At 36.6% G+C, this 15,818-nt stretch overlaps 4 protein-coding genes across 4 annotated transcripts; 2 read left to right on the forward strand and 2 right to left on the reverse strand.

Annotated features, from left to right (window-relative positions):
- Positions 1-3,714: 3,714 nt before the first annotated feature.
- On the forward strand, positions 3,715-5,879 carry LOC113688870 (uncharacterized). Its single transcript, XM_027206679.2, has 2 exons — positions 3,715-4,062; positions 4,550-5,879. Exons 1-2 carry the CDS (start codon positions 4,053-4,055, stop codon positions 5,596-5,598), a joined length of 1,059 nt encoding a protein of 352 aa, XP_027062480.1. The 5' UTR covers positions 3,715-4,052; the 3' UTR covers positions 5,599-5,879.
- A 331-nt stretch (positions 5,880-6,210) lies between these two features.
- LOC113689676 (transcription termination factor MTERF6, chloroplastic/mitochondrial) lies at positions 6,211-9,349 on the reverse strand. The gene is made up of 2 exons (XM_027207412.2): positions 9,175-9,349; positions 6,211-7,360 (listed from the first exon to the last, which is right to left on the reverse strand). The coding sequence occupies exon 2, from the start codon at positions 7,354-7,356 to the stop codon at positions 6,361-6,363; it is 996 nt and encodes a 331-aa protein (XP_027063213.1). The 5' UTR covers positions 7,357-7,360; positions 9,175-9,349; the 3' UTR covers positions 6,211-6,360.
- An 858-nt stretch (positions 9,350-10,207) lies between these two features.
- LOC113689552 (uncharacterized) lies at positions 10,208-10,777 on the forward strand. The gene has a single exon (XM_027207312.2). The coding sequence runs from the start codon at positions 10,208-10,210 to the stop codon at positions 10,775-10,777; it is 570 nt and encodes a 189-aa protein (XP_027063113.1).
- A 2,976-nt stretch (positions 10,778-13,753) lies between these two features.
- On the reverse strand, positions 13,754-15,419 carry LOC113690296 (protodermal factor 1). The gene is made up of 3 exons (XM_027208133.2): positions 15,141-15,419; positions 14,600-15,035; positions 13,754-14,335 (listed from the first exon to the last, which is right to left on the reverse strand). Exons 1-3 carry the CDS (start codon positions 15,301-15,303, stop codon positions 14,011-14,013), a joined length of 924 nt encoding a protein of 307 aa, XP_027063934.1. The 5' UTR covers positions 15,304-15,419; the 3' UTR covers positions 13,754-14,010.
- Positions 15,420-15,818: the final 399 nt, after the last annotated feature.

A 15,818-nucleotide genomic window follows, 5' to 3' on the forward strand; every position in this document is an offset into this window, starting at 1 on the left:
AAAGATTTTGCGCCACTATTATATCGATTCCACACGTAACCTTAAAAGCTATATGCATCTTCTAAAATCCTTGAATTTTAAGCCAAGTCTCGCGGTTTAAAGGTTGGGAAGAGTTGAGCTTTATCAAATTGTTTCTGCACCGTTCTCAAGAAATAGAGTCATGAACAAATGCATTGGAGATACCATTAACAAAAGATATTTAAAAAGAAGAAGAAAATGGAGGTGCATATTTTAACTCACGAAATATATCGAGTGCCTCAGTTTCTTTATTCAAGAAGTCTAATCAGTAGCTTTGCCTGAGCTTTAAGTTTATTAATTTGGCCATATCCTAAGCCGGGGCTCATGCATCTTGTTCACTTTGCTTCCCAGTTAGCCTAGTTATGAAGTTTTCAGTGGCTTTCCAGCTAGATATCTTCCTATTTATTTCATGATTGTTCCTTAGTCGCGTGAAGTAAGAGATAGATTTTCAAAGATGTGTAATCTTTTCTAGCTCGTAGCCACGCAAAAAATTTTACTTTCCCAGATCACAGCTAAATTTGTATCAACCAGCTAACTATGGAAGCAACCTATTGAAATATATATTGATGTCCACCTATCTGCACTGTATCTGAGTGCACTACAAAACACTTCCCAGTTTAATTAGTGTAGTTTTTAGAATGAAAAGGACAATTTCCTACATGCATTTTCTTTTTTTGATTTTTTAGGGAGGTTTTTCGTCGAAAAATTACGTCGTTTTCCGTGATCACATTTCCCTATTATCTTTTTTCCTCACATACATCAAATCGCTACAGTAATTTTTTCATGAAAAATCATGAAAATGCAATATTCCAAACACAACCTAAATGTAGTCTTTGATCATCTCGTCCATTACTCTTGTGAAAATTTCAGAAGATTTTTAAGTTGAAAAAAATTTTGTGAAATCTTTAAATCGCCACCCTTTCTTTTTTTTGCATAGAAAAAATAAATTCGAAAAGAGAATTCCACGAAATTAATTGCAAGCTAGTGTAATGGAAGATATTTTTACCTTTTTATGCGCCCCCAGATTAGCCAACAAATTGTCCATTTTCACCCTATAGGAGTAAACAAAAATTCCAATTATTTTCTTTTTCAGAGATTTTTGGGAAGAGTGTTAGGTCGATCGTGCGGTCATAGCTTTAGAAACCTACGCATAATAGTGTGTGGTGACCGAAGGAGAGGTCTCGTCTCCAACTTCTAATGGCAGCATCCATTTAGACTTTGCTTAGATTTAATTAATGTTGAACATAAATGCAGTTTTCATGGGGGGCAAAGTCATGTATGAGTTGAACGTACTTTTGCAGTTTAGGGATTCTATGAAGTATGAACATATTATTGTACGGAGTCCAATATTGGTTTTCATAACAATTTGATTCCATTCGATTTCTTGGCAGTCTAAATTGCAAGCAACAGTAATCATATCTTCAAGATTTTGATGAGTTCCTTGATTGGTTTCTCCAGGTTGCAAATCTTCACATGTGAAGAACATAATCAAGATAGAAGCATTAATTGCTTCTCTAGCAGTCTGTTGATCGTAATTAGTTGAATGATGATGTGTGAAAAATAAAAGAATTATAGATTTTCCATAAAAATATTAAGGCCGTTTGCATAATTGCGACGAAAATTGATCCATTTTTTCCATTGAAAATTGGCCAAACTTACATTATTGAATTAGGAATATGTTTCCTCTAAATTGTTGAATTATGTTTATGTTTCCAAACTTACATTATTGAATTAGGAATATGTTTCCATTGAAAATTGGCCAAACTAACATTAGTGAATCAGGAATATGTTTCCTCTAAATTATTTGATGTGAGATGTAGATAAGAAAGAGGCTCATGTAACTCATTTAAGGTTACTCCAATGGTTAGGGAAAAGTTCTTAAAGTCTTCTCGCTATCACACTCTAAGTTTAAATTTTGTGTCTAACAGTTGGAATCGGAAAAGTTGGGGAAGGAGTGAGAATGTTAAAAAAGAGAAAAAGGCTCAACTGTTACTTTAGCTTCGGTTGGTTTCATTTTATCACCTTAAATTATTGATTAAGGTTTAATACTTTTTTGGGCAAATTAGGTTTATATTGTTGAATTAGATTTATGTTTCCTCCAAGTTATTGCTACGAGATTTAGACAAAAAAATGAGGTTGATGCTCGTGGGGCTGCATATATTTTACCTCATTTTTAAAAAAAATTTAGTATAGATTTTATTTGTTCTTTAGATTTGTAGTATCCATTTTTCAAATCTGTTTCTTGATACCTGTATATGTTTGATGATATAACTTTACTATTAGTATAGATTTGAATCAAATTATGATACTTTATCAAAAAAAAAAAAAGAGTTTTATTTACTTTGTGTAGTTGCATATTATCACTTTTAACTTATTGCCAGACACTACGCTGTTCAAGTTTTATTTATGACATTTGTCAAAGTTACACAACCTTTACTATCTTAACCAAGAAAATAATTGTTGGTAAACAGATCCAGTTTTTTCCATTGAAATTTCAAATTAAGGTCATAATACCCTTAGAGCAATTTTACTAGTTCACACCTATTTGATGTGTAAGTTTTTACTTTCATAGCTTAATAAGATAAAATCATCATAGAGGATAAACAACATGACAACAATTGATTAACATTTGTACTTTCTTTTGAGGGATGAATGGGTAAGATGGCACGGAAGGAGAAAGTACAGACGACAAGTTACAGTTTCAAACAATTATATTTTTCTTTAAACTTATCTACTTCTTCATATACTTATGCTTATCAACGGTACGTGGGCATATGCATATTTGGCAAAACATACATCAAAACAAGAAACAATAATAATATTCCTTCAAAAAAAAAAAAGAAAGAAATTATACAAAAGAAAAAGGAAGAATTTGAGGACAAACTAAAAATTTTACATCGTCTGACTAATGCCTGTCCTAAAAGAACTCGGTCTTGAAGACAATGCCTCAACTATTTTAAGGTACACTCTAGCTACACTAGTTCTTTTGAAAAAAAAAAAACCAGAAGAGTTTTTTTTTTTTTTTGAGGGAAACCTAGAAGAGAGTTTCGGTTACGAGATTGAGCTAAACCTGGATATGGACTTAATGCTCCCCCCTTGGATTTTGGCATATCAACTATGATAGGGGCTTCAATTTGATCCTTGAGTTCAGATTCTCGTGCTTAATGGCTATTTAGTCAAAAAATTTTCTAATAAGTGCTCTAACTAGCAATTAACATGACAATTAATTTAACATGAATACATTCACATTTAATATTCAATTGCATTTTGAACACCCTTCTTTGATTTAACTTCATTTTTTAAAAAGACAACTCTGGCGTCTCTCTTTTCTAAAAGGTGGTAGGTGCGTTCGATCAAACTGAGGTTTTAAAATTAAAATCTAAAATATGAAATCTAAAGTTTGAATTTATTAAGTTATTAAATTGTTAAATATTAAATTTGATATGTTTTAATATAAATTACATTTAAGTGATAAGTGAATTGCTCGTCACTTATTTTTTGAAATAAATTTTATATAGAAAATTCAGTGCTACTTAATTAATCTTGATTTTCGATTTTTTATTATCAAAAGCACTCGAAGATGATTGTGAAATCCCCCACTAAATAGTTAGACCTCCTGGGTGTTAGCCTGCTAGTTTTAGACACGTAGCCCACATCCAGTACTGGGCCTAGCTGAAGTTAATTACTTAAGACAATTAGTGAAAGATACAGCGACGCCGTATCCAGCTGCTATAAAGAAAACTCCCCCGACTTCTCCGGATTTCTGAGCTCCTCCGATAGGAAACTACTTCTCCGGTCGCCGACGGCTTCGCAGTGCCCTCAGGGTTTTAGTTCGAAGATCTCAAAAACCCTGTCGTTTAGTAGTCTACCGTCTGCTCTAGTTGAGACAATAGTCTTCCTCTTCCTCACCGGGGGCCTGTGGGGCTCCATCCTCCGGTGTTCATTCTCCCCGCTGCTGCCCACTTTGCGACGGGCGCCGTTCCAGATTCAGTAGATTTAGTCCTTCTTCCCAAGTTCGCCTTAGTTGAAGGATAATGATTTTAGGTACTTTTCCATTTCCATAAATGCTTTTGCTTTAATAATTGCGTTGTACTCTACTATTCTTATAAAAAAATCCAGTCCTAATGTAAAATATAATCTGCAGAGCTTAGTCTTGATTATCTCATTTTGCCTTGTTAAAGTATTTTCATCCTGAAAGGCGTGATTTGTTTTACGCCATTAAATACTTGAATTAACATGCCATACCTCTTTTTTTTTTTTTTTTAAATTAGTAAGTCTTTGAAATGAACTGTCTTTAATTTAAAAGCGTAATTTTTGCGCTTAGTATTTGCACCACGCATAGTATTTTGCTCCAAGGGTAAGCTGCTTTTTGCCTTCATTCTTGAAAGCGTCATTTTTGCTCTATAGAAAACCACGTCTCTGTACTACCACTGTGGTTTTACTGGATTTGTTATTAGATACTCATAGATAGGATGAGTATGAAAAGTGATAGGTTTCTATGCTGATTTTTTATTTTTGGTTTTAAAATCAGAAATGCTGAGACGCGGCAGTAGAGTACTGAAGCAATCAAACCCTGGCCAAACTGTTACATTTCGTAAAATTGTTTTCTTGCTAATGCTATTATCTATAGCGTTGGTGCTGGTCTTTCGGAACAGCAGTGAAAAGTCAAGCACGGTGTCTGGCATATCATTGAAGAAATGGGATAGTTTTAATTCTTTGGTCCACTTAGATCCCACTGTTGAGTTCCGAAATGGGACGGATTTGATTTCACAAATACCTGACTCACCCAGGGGAGTGCTCTTTCTGGCTCATGGTTGTAATGGCAGAGCTGCAAATTTCTGGGATAAATCTCCCAAGTGCAAGAACTGTGTTGGTTTACCTGAAGAAAGGCTTGTGGTTCTTCATGCTTTGGCAAGAAAATTTGCTGTTCTTGCTGTATCCAGTACTAGAAGATGTTGGACTTTTGGGGATGAACTATTGAAAGTCAAGGATATTGTCAAGTGGTGGATAGCGAAAGAAAAGCTTGAAAAACTGCCTCTTGTAGCTCTTGGTGCATCCTCTGGGGGACACTTTGTTTCTCTGCTTGCCACTAAGTTAAATTTCAGCAGCATTGCTCTAATGATTGCAGAAGGGATGTTTGGGCAAATGGACATTTCTGCCAGTTATCCACCAACACTTTTTGTCCACATGCCCAAAGATGAAGAGAGGAAGCAAAGGATCGATAACTACCTAGTCGTTCTCAAGGATAAAGGCATCGATGTTGCAGAGATTAAATGCATGGAGTTTCCACTGTCTCCCAGTTACTTCTCTGATGTGATCCCAGGCATTGATCGGTCCATATCAGTGAAGTTGTTCAACTTGTTCAAGGAAAAAGGTTTTATTGACAAGAATGGCTATATGACAAAAGATGGACGTGCAATACGCTGGAAAGCAGCTCTTCAAGAGAGAGATATTACTTTGCCTGATAAATCCTTGTTCCACCACATTCAGGAGGAAATGAATCTTGCATATGCAAAACATGAAATGACCAGCTTGCAGTCTGAGGAAATTTTGGATTGGTTTGAATCTCATATGAGCTGATCAGGATTCTAAGTTCTCTTCCTCTTCTGCCTCACGTTCAATAGATTGGGGAGAATGAAGTAAAGTAGATAGTGACATCTGTAAAATCTGATAGTGAAAAACAGTTGACAGGAAGGAATTAACTTCCATGATCGGATCAAGTTTCCATGTCTGATGCATCTAGCTTCTAGGTGGACATATCTTTAAGCGGTAGTTTACTCGTGTATGAGCTGGTATGACTGCTTAATCTCATTAATTTTAGACAAGACATCAAAAGGTTGTTGTCCTGACTTACTTTAAAATCTTGATTCACAGTTTATGTTGCTTCCATGCTTACCTTTCTAATTTGTAGACTCAATGAATGAGTATGACACTTTATACTACAGTGTGACACTTCATACTACAGATGTTTAGCTCAAACTTCTGCCAAAATTGCGATAGCCCTAATATCTGGTAGACTGGCACATTGGCTTCCATTCAAATATCTTCTGAAGAATTCCCACCTCAATCTTATCCCCAGATACCCATGGAACTAGTGATGGAAAATCTTTACAATTAATGGGAAAGAGCAGATACAAATGATGCACCATATCATTAGGACAGAGCTTTAATATTAACTTGTACACGATAAGATGGTTTGGAATTAATGCGTCGCTTATCAATAGTACTCTGTCCAGCCAAATACAAGTCAAATGCAAAGAGACAAAACTCAAGGTACAAAAACCAATATAAGCTGCTAAGTAGTAGACAAGATGGTGGCAAAAGAGGACTCTGATTAATAACTTAAGCAAGTTGCTCTACTAAACAAAACTTGGAAAGAAATTTCTTCTGATTACAGTCCAGCATTTCACTCAGACTACAATGTATATTCCTTTCCTGCAAAAGTTTATGCCTCAACTCTAATCTTTTCTTCAGACCATGCCTAAAAAAATCTGGATAATCAGCAATTTCATCAATTCGTCTGCCCATCACATTCACCAAGAAATTGATTCTTGGTCCTAGAGAATTGGTGATACTCTTTATCAGAACAGGGGGATAACCTGCCACCAAAGCTGCTATTTGCCCGTAATCAAACCCAGATGATTTTAGGTAAGCAAGATTAGGTCTCAGAATTTTGTTAACATCCCTAGACAAAACTTCTGGAAAATTAATAACTACTCTTTGAAGGTCTGTTTCATTGAGACCTAGTGATCTTAAAAACTCTGTAGTTGGACGAAGTCGTTTATCAACACTATAACCCATTATGAATGGGTGCCTTACCAATGCTTTGCTAATCATCCCATCTCTAGACAAGCCCAGACTAGCAAGGAACTGCACTATCTCTGAAAGCTTTTTTTCAATGCTGTAGCTGATAATTCTTGGATTTAAGAGTATCATCTTACCAAGTTGCTTTTCTGGGACACCAATAGCTTCAAAGAAAGCCAGTAGTGGACAAAGCTTCTCTTCTACACTGTGTGAGAGTATATTAGGAAATTTCGTTATGGCAGAAGCAACTTCCTTGGGTTTTGTCCCCAGTGTTGCAAGGCACTCGACTGTGGGGACCAGTTTCTCATGCAAGCCAAGAGTAAGAATTTTAGGACACTTCCCTACCACAGAAGGAATTTTTCTTTCTTGGATGCCTATAGTTCTCAAGTAAGCCCAATTTTCTGAGGCTTTTTCCCTTGGTACACCTTCAAGGCGTTTGCACTTCTTGAGCATTTCTTGAATACTTTTGTCATCAAAACCTTTGTCTTTGAAGAACCACATAATGCCACCATTGTGGCTGTTTGTGGTTTCCATATTCCTGACAGATCATCCAAAAACACTAGCACAGTCATTTATTTAGGCAGAACACATTTTAGGTACTACATTAAACTGAAAAACATAAAATTAAAACATAGCCAAAAGTCATTCTGGACAGTTATGCAACACTAGGATGAAATGTTTTCATGCTTATGTGCAGAGAAACTTCTATAGCTGCAAAAACTGGAATGCCCACCTCAACTATGCTAATGCAATTTAAATCTAGACCTTGGAAAATCTAGAGTTTGTAACCCAGTTCTTCAAAATTCCAACTCAAAGTGAAAATACCTATAGTCCAACTGGGTTATTACAACTTCAAAACTAGTATATGGTCAAATCCAAGTAATTAGATAAATGAAACCAAGTCTATGGTCAAAGGAAGTAAAGGAAGAAGGTATTAGATAACAACAGCGTAACAATAGTTCTTTGAAAAACAAAGGTGGGTTATTAATGAAAAACAAAGATATTAACATGAAAAGGTGGGTTATTAATGAAGGTAAAGAAACCAAATTTCAATTACTGATTCTTCACCTTCTTCTTGCCCTGGTGTGTCAAATGACTTTTCACAAAACCAGCCATTGAATTTCTAGAGACATCATTTACATAATATTAGACACTTCATAAGTGCAGAACGATATGAGAAGTATGGCACCAAACCAGAGAAGCAATATTAAATAACTATACATAAATCAAGGAATGAAAACCATGAAAAATGCTTAGCAAGAGAAGAAGAGTATAGCTTGCATGTTTAGAATCAAAAGTAGTATGGTTGCTGACCATACTTGCAAAAGATATAAGGGCAATCAAAACTTAAAAAACTTGTGAATTTTTCCACTTCCAAACAAACATCAACATTAGGTGAAAGAAACACAGCCAAATGCACAAGCAGAATAATAGTAAGAAGTTGCATATCATTGAACCAAAGCATACAGATCATATTACGACAGCCTTTTGTTCGCTTTGGTAGTGAATCACCCATGACATATATTTGCAAAGCTGTCTCTTTTCAACTCATATGGGCCTTTGGAAAACCTTATGGAACGCCATATCACCTAATGTGTCGTGTAGCATACATCTGAGACTCGCTAGTTGAATCATTACCCAAAATCAACACTACCTCTACTTATCTATACAATATGAAAAATAATGGTCACTTGCCTCAACAGTTAACTTCAGCGAGCTCTAGGTTCTGAGAAAGTCGGAGTATGGCCCCAATGGATTGATATATGCTCTGAACACTTCTGGCTGAACAATCTAACTTTCTTGAGCATTAAGCATGTTAACTTGTCTAAATTCATCAAAATTTAGCCAATTCTGTAATTCCTCTTAAAAGGGATTACCATTATCTATATTTTCTTCTCTCCATACTCAATTAGACTAACATTAAAATAAATAAATAGTCCAAAAAGGTGTCGTTTTGGACCCAAAAATTAAACAACCCACTGAATTTGCCATTTTACTGGAGCTAGAATCGCTTATGAAAGCGAAAAAAAGGACGAACAACGTGCACCCAAGGTTCTTTATCCCAGAAGGCAATCAAGCAGACTAATTGAAGAGAGTCTTAAAATTGAGAACAAGATTATTCAATGACAAGAAATAACTAAAGAGTCTCAAGCAACTCAAATGCAGCACCATCCATTGAATCGTTTAAGACAACTTAGAACCGAATAAACAAATAGTAAAAGAAACGCAGAATTTCAAATTGGACAAAGAAAAAAATAATAAAGCTACCATCTTTTTCAGTCATTTATAGTTTCACACACACACACACACACACACAGAAGCGGACCAAAGAGGTAGAGGAGTTGGACATACCAAGTAGAAGAGGGGGCTATTCCCAGCTCATGACAGTGTTCAATCTTGGCACCCTCCTCAGGCTCCTAAAACGACGACGGTTGGCGATTTTAGGGGTCACTGATTCACTGAACTGTACTGTACGAGGAAGATGAATTCTTCAGACCGCGCAGGGGAGGGTGGATGCTGGATTATGGAAGCGAATAAAGGATAATTTGGTTGACACGCCTGATATTTCTAATAATTACAATGAGACCCTTTCTTTTATTTTTTATTTTAATGTTGAACTCCCTTTGATTCGTCAAACCACACCACAAAAGTTTAATGCTTAAAATTGATAGCCACTTTTTTGACTTTTATGTTTGTTGGGAGCTTGTAAAATTGACCTATATTAGGCATTTCTAATTGTAATTATTTAATCATTTTCAGCAAAAGTGACAATCATGCATTTTTTTTTTTGATATAATAATAATCACGCATTGTTTTGAGTAATAGTAAATGAATTTGAGGTTTATTATTCGTTAGAAATGCAAAAGACAATTTTATTTCTTACTTACCTGATCCAATGGTGAAGGCAAAACTATAGTAATTTTGAAAAGCATGACAAATTAATTAGCCGAGTAATTGGAGATAGTTTCAATATTAACTTTGTTTGTTCGCCTGATTAACGCGGAGAACGAAATCACCTTCAAGAATGCCACAAGAATGGTTCCACTAAATGTGGACCAAATAGTTAGTTAATAAAACAAGGGAAAATGATTTAACTTCTTTCATTTTGGGTACGGGGAGGGACATCATTCTTTACCCTCCTCTTCTTCTCCTCTCTTCCTCCCACCAAAAAAAGTATGCCTTCATTTCAGCGTATAATCTGAAACCATTCGCTTATTTTCATTTGCAGCAGCATTTATATTTTCATCTTTGATCATCCACTGTTTCCTTTCCTCTGTCCTTGTTCATTTATTAATTTCGAGAATAAACAGTTGGTGGATGGATCATTTTTACCTTCTGGCACATTTTCTCTAACGCAGCGTGTCTGAACTCAGGTGAATGATGAATGGAGCTGTTCCAGAAAGCCAAAACGATTCGCCTGAGAAGCTATAGGGACAAGTACCTGACAGCAGAAGATGATGAAGAAAATGTAATCCAAGATCGTGATGGCTCAACCAAGAATTCAATATGGACAGTAGAATTCGTCCCAGGAAGAGATGTTGTACGCTTCATAAGTTGCTACGGCAAATACCTAACGGCCTCGAACATGCCCCTCGTGCCCAGAATGCCCGGAAGAAAAGTTATTCAAACTCTTCCAAACTGCAGGGATCCAAGAATTGATTGGGAACCCATAAGGGATGGTTTCCAGGTCAAGCTTAAAACGCTTTGGGGCAATTTTTTACGTCCAAATGGTGGTGTACCACCTTGGAGAAATTGTATTACGCATGACATCCCACATTTCAGCACAACATCTAATAAAATTTTGTGGGATGTTGAGGTTGTTGAGACTCGTCCAATTCCTGCTGCTCTTAAGAACCATAAGCGAACGCATTCTGATTTTACATTTGACAGATCAAGATCACGTTCTGCTGCTTCTTCTTCCTTCATGTCACATCAACCTAACGTGATGAATTAAATAGATAAGAATTATATAAATGTATATACATTCTTTTTTTGTTTCGATCTTTTCATTTGGTCTTTAAGTTTTGGGGGATTTGACACAAGGAAAGGGGGGGGGGGGGGGGGGGGAGGGGAGGAAAGTATGGATGGTGTGAGTTGGTTTTCGAGGTTAATCTTGTTTGGCAGGTTATAGATTTGTGGATTTGTAATAGTCAAGAAGAAATTGAACATTCAAGCAGTAGAATACTTCCCAATTCTAACTGCAATTCAACAATCTTTTCTTTTCCTTTTCCTCCCCTTTCTGTCACTGTTTTTGGGGGGAGTTGTCATCATTGTTGGAAAGAGGAACTAGATTCTAGGAAAGGGCCTTGAGGAATAATAAAGAGTTTGTTCTTTTAAGAACAATTCTTTGAGTAGGGGCAATCCCGCATGCGAACAGGTTAGGATGAAAAATTTCCGGCCAGAAGCAAGATAGTGGAAGAAGATCATTAGTTAAAATTTTCTGAATTGCTTTCTATAGCAACACTTGGACTGGCTAATCACACTTCTTGATTTACTTGTTAATCACTGAAATTTTTGTTTATAATGATGGCATCACTACCTGTTTCTTGTGGAATCAAAGACATTAGAAATTCGCAAAGAGTAACAAAAACATTAGTGTATTCCTGTGAAATTCGCAATTTTTAGCTCCTTCAATGATGGTCCTTTTGTCCAACAAAGTCATTAAGTTTAAGCCCTGGGAATTGGAGGTGAGAATGTTTAAAAAAAAAAAAAAAAAAAGGTCATCAAGTCATTAGCCATGGGATGAAAAATACCACGATCAGCTATCTTTTTATTTTACACATATTACATCAGAAAAAGTGTAATAATATTAGATTAAATAGTTTTTATGCTACATAGAAAAGTGTGCCGTGGAGTTGAACAAAAATTAACTGTGTTTTAAAAGATTGACAATTGTGGAAAGTCTGAAAGACAGAAAATGGAGGGAGGGGACAATAAAAGAAATCACGCAAAACAGCAAGGCAAGCAGAGTCAATCGACTGAAATGTTGGTTCACCAGCAAAATGTGTCGAAATTCTCCGTATAATCCCTCAAACACATTTTTCAATCACCATTTTATCTCACATACATCATATCAAAAAAGTGTTACAATATTTTTTCATAAAATTATTTCAAATAATTTACAATTCAAACAAGTTGGGTCATTTGAATATGGTCAAACCGGATTGTTGACAAATCAATGGGTACTTTTCTTGTTCAATTCAATCACATTAGTAATGCAGCTTCGACAACTGGCCGGTTCATCAGATTAATCGATTCAACCACCGGTCTGGGTTGGATTTAACAATTTTGGTTTGCTATTTATTCTCCTTGAATTTGGAAGACATACTAAAAATAAAAAGGCAAGCCATGGCATATATTTGGCCCTTATTCCAGATTCCAATTTCCATTGCTCATATCCAATTCCTCGTGCCTTCTTGATGCGAATAAGAGCGCTCCCCGTGCCGGAGAGGGCCAGTACGGTTGGGTCTATTGTACAAATTGATATAGTTGGTGTACTTTTTTTAAAAGATGTTGTACGTTTATAATTGTAGCTGTATAAAATTATTAAATTGACGTACAAGAACAAAAATTATGTGTACAACAAAGAAGTGTAAGTATACATCAAATCATAAAAATTATACAACAATCACGCAATATTACGAAAATGCCAACCGTACAGTCCCCTCATTAGTCATTACACCTTTCTGCATGTGTAGTACGTGTAAAGTCCTAGCACTGTCCTGACTCCTGACCCAAAAAATAAAAGCAGTACCAACACTTCACTTTTTTATCATCAAGAGTAAATGCGTATCCATACATGTCCCCCCTTTTGTTGTAGCATCTCATCTTATAGTCAATGAATAGCTATTCAGATCCAAATAGACCTCAAAGTCTTTCCACTTTATTTCATGTATCAAATAGGGAAGGACATCAGTGTCACGAAGTATCAGCTTGGTCATTAACTATCGATAATGCAACAACTCGTAGGAAATATAGATTTAGTTTGAAAATGACTTCAGAGACAAAGCTAAACCAAGCATCATCAATGTGGATTTGTTACAACATGTGATAGCTTTATTTTCTTAGATTACTTCTTTTTTTTTTTTTCTTAATTGTCATTTTTTATCTAAATTCTACTCTATTCTAATTTAATTAAGAGAGAGGCTCGACGGGACTTACAGAGGTAGGCCCGATGGAGATAGAATCATCACCAGATTAGATGAATATACAGTACATCCGTCTGAATCTTTTGAAAACTCATTTGAATTTTTTAAAAAATCATATATAATGTGACAATTGATGAGAGACAATATTCTTTATTTACTTAGATTACATAAAACCAGGTTGTGTACGCACAACTGCCCTCTTTATGAGCATTATGGCATCTTTTACTACCCTAGCTACCTAAGATAGAATTTATTATGTCTCGTTGAATGTGTTCTTGCATTCAGCTGTCCAATTCATTCATAACTCATTCATTTCCTTACTATCTTGAATAGTTGAATAGTAATGGAAGTCGGAAGAATCTTTGGTTCTTTAATGGAAGTGAGAAGGTTTCCAAGACATAGTGATCAAGCCAAAAAATTCGAAAACCTGATAATGTCGATCCTTAAATGGTTAAATGGAGTTCAATGGTACCGTCCCTTAAGCTCCATGGATTCAAGAATTGTTGATGGATTTGTCCTAAAATTAACTTGCCTTGAAGGGCGACATGTGCGACGTGCATTAAAACTTGTACATTCTAGGATTGTACGTGTCCACAAAATAACAATGTTCAATCTTTTATTAACTCCATTGAGGCTTAACACTGTATTTATTTGTCGGAAATCCCACTAAATTGCTTAGAAAGTTGTTTGAATGTGAGGAATGTATAAACCTTGTGTCAATTTTGGATTCACAGCAAAGAGAAAAGTAAGGAATTTGTGGAAAAATAACGTTTGCATGGATCTACACAGACAAATACACAATGTTTATTCGTAATAGTATGAAATAAAACTACATGTGCTTGCTATCCCGTCTTGACTCTGTAACATCATACCAAATCAAACACAGAAATCCTTAACTTTGATGATAACTAAACAAACATAGAATTCATACGTCAAATCAGACACACTAATGAGAACAGAAACATCATAACGAGCCCACCAATATAATGTACGCAAATAGTAAGTGACTACGGCTTAACAAATGACAAATTTTCAAGCTCTAAGCTTTCACTCGACCCTCATTGGCTAGCTTGAAGAGCTGTGCCTGATGTGCTGCTGCCTTGTTTGAGCTCAGTGCTCCAACAAACGTGTCTCTGACCTGTTGGGTTGTGTACGGGAAATTCCTGTGCACCATGGAGTTGAGAAAAGAAGCTGTGCCTTCCCTGTAGAGAGCTCCAAAGCCATCAGTACGGGTGTTTGAAAGAGCTTGCAGAACACTCATGTTTGAACCAAAGCCAGGAATGCTAGTGGCGCCCAAGGTTTGACCAACTGTTCCCCACCAGCCAAGCAGACCCCAAATCAAAGTTGGGTGAGTCCTCCAGTAGCTGCAAAATTTAAAACAAGAAGATGCTTCAGTTTTTGTTTACATTTTATATGCAGTATTTAGATATGGCAAGGAGGAGTAGCTGTCTATATCAGATGGATCACTTAGTCCCACACAAAATATTTCTCAAAGGCTTTTACTTGACAAATAGTGTTTATGTGCATGTCTATTTCTTCATCTGTTAAGTAAAAGTTCTGCATCTGTCATTAATTGATAATATTCACTAATAATGCAAAGCATTTGGCTACTGAGATATTGAACTTACTTGCATGAGAAAGGGGGAGAGTTAGGATCAAATCCATATGGAGGTGCAGGAGGGACAGTGACGCCAGGAATGGTTGGGGTGCCAGGGTCGATGCCTGGAGTTGTCGGTGGGCTAACAATGGTAGGTGGGTTTACGATAGGAGGGTTTACAATAGGGGTTGGTGTTGAAGGCGTAGTGGGAGGAGGTTGGTAGGATCCTCCACCTCCTGAGGGAGTGGATGGGGTAGGAGTAGCAGGGCCTTCACTTGGTGGTGTACCACAGTTTGCTGGTGGCGTTCCATAGCTTCCACCTCCATGTGAAGGTGTTCCATAGCTTCCGCCTCCATGTCCTCCATGTGAAGGTGTTCCATAGCTTCCACCTCCACCTCCACCTCCATGTGAGGGTGTTGATCCATGTCCACCTCCTGAACTGTGTGGTGGATTGTGACTTGGTGAACCTATAACCAGTTTAAAAAAGTCAGAAAATTCTCAGAAAAAAAGGAAGAAATTTCCTAAGTTTGACAAATGTTTTCTATGCTTGAGGTTTCAGTCTGAGAAAGAACCTGTATGGGGAGTTCCTGCATTTGGATCAGGAGGATAGTAGTTCTTCTGATCTTCAACTGTGGCTGCAGAAATGGCAGAAACGAGCAAGTTTTGAGAAAGCAAAACTGCCACTGTTGCCCACAGTAGCAGAGAAGCCTGCAGTTTGCTTCTCTTCCTCTCCATTTCTTGTCTTGGTTTTCTTTTTCAAGAGAAAAATCAGCAACCGAAGATATAATCAGGACTAAGAGTAAGAGAGCTCAGTGATGAGAGTGAGTGGGAAGGAAGTGTTGCATGCAATGTATATAAAGGGCATTAATCAAGAGACTGGAGTAAATATAAGCAGGTGGTGGAGTGTGTGGTTAGTTGAAAGTATTGCAGGAGCATTTAAGGTGTCATTTAAGCCCCATATTACATGTATGCAGAGGTTTCAAATGGGGTGTCAAGAGGAACACCTCCCTAGTTTCATTTTTTTTCTTGTTTTTCTTTTGGGGCAACACCCCCCAAGTTTGTCTTTGCATTCCGTGGTTGATATGGTTGTGAAACAAGAGATGAGACCAATTTTAACAGTTGTGTTCAGCCTAAGAAGCACGAAAACCTAGCCCATTCTAGAGCATTGCCTGCTTGAGAGGGCTTGAGGGTTAGGCTGCACACTTGCCTCTTTCTGCCTCATATACAGAAGCACATAGATTATGATGTGA

Source organism: Coffea arabica, chromosome 5c (genome assembly GCF_036785885.1).
Source record: "Coffea arabica cultivar ET-39 chromosome 5c, Coffea Arabica ET-39 HiFi, whole genome shotgun sequence".
Taxonomy (NCBI): Eukaryota; Viridiplantae; Streptophyta; class Magnoliopsida; order Gentianales; family Rubiaceae; genus Coffea; species Coffea arabica.

Coding starts and splice junctions, on each gene's coding strand:
- LOC113689676 (XM_027207412.2), bottom strand. CDS start 7,356: ATGGAAACCACAAACAGCCACAATGGTGGCATTATGTGGTTCTTCAAA.
- LOC113689552 (XM_027207312.2), top strand. CDS start 10,208: ATGGAGCTGTTCCAGAAAGCCAAAACGATTCGCCTGAGAAGCTATAGG.
- LOC113690296 (XM_027208133.2), bottom strand. CDS start 15,303: ATGGAGAGGAAGAGAAGCAAACTGCAGGCTTCTCTGCTACTGTGGGCA. Junction 15,036..15,140: donor TGCAGGAACTCCCCATACAG/GTTCTTTCTCAG, acceptor AACTGGTTATAG/GTTCACCAAGTCACAATCCA. Junction 14,336..14,599: donor TCTCCCCCTTTCTCATGCAA/GTAAGTTCAATA, acceptor TAAATTTTGCAG/CTACTGGAGGACTCACCCAA.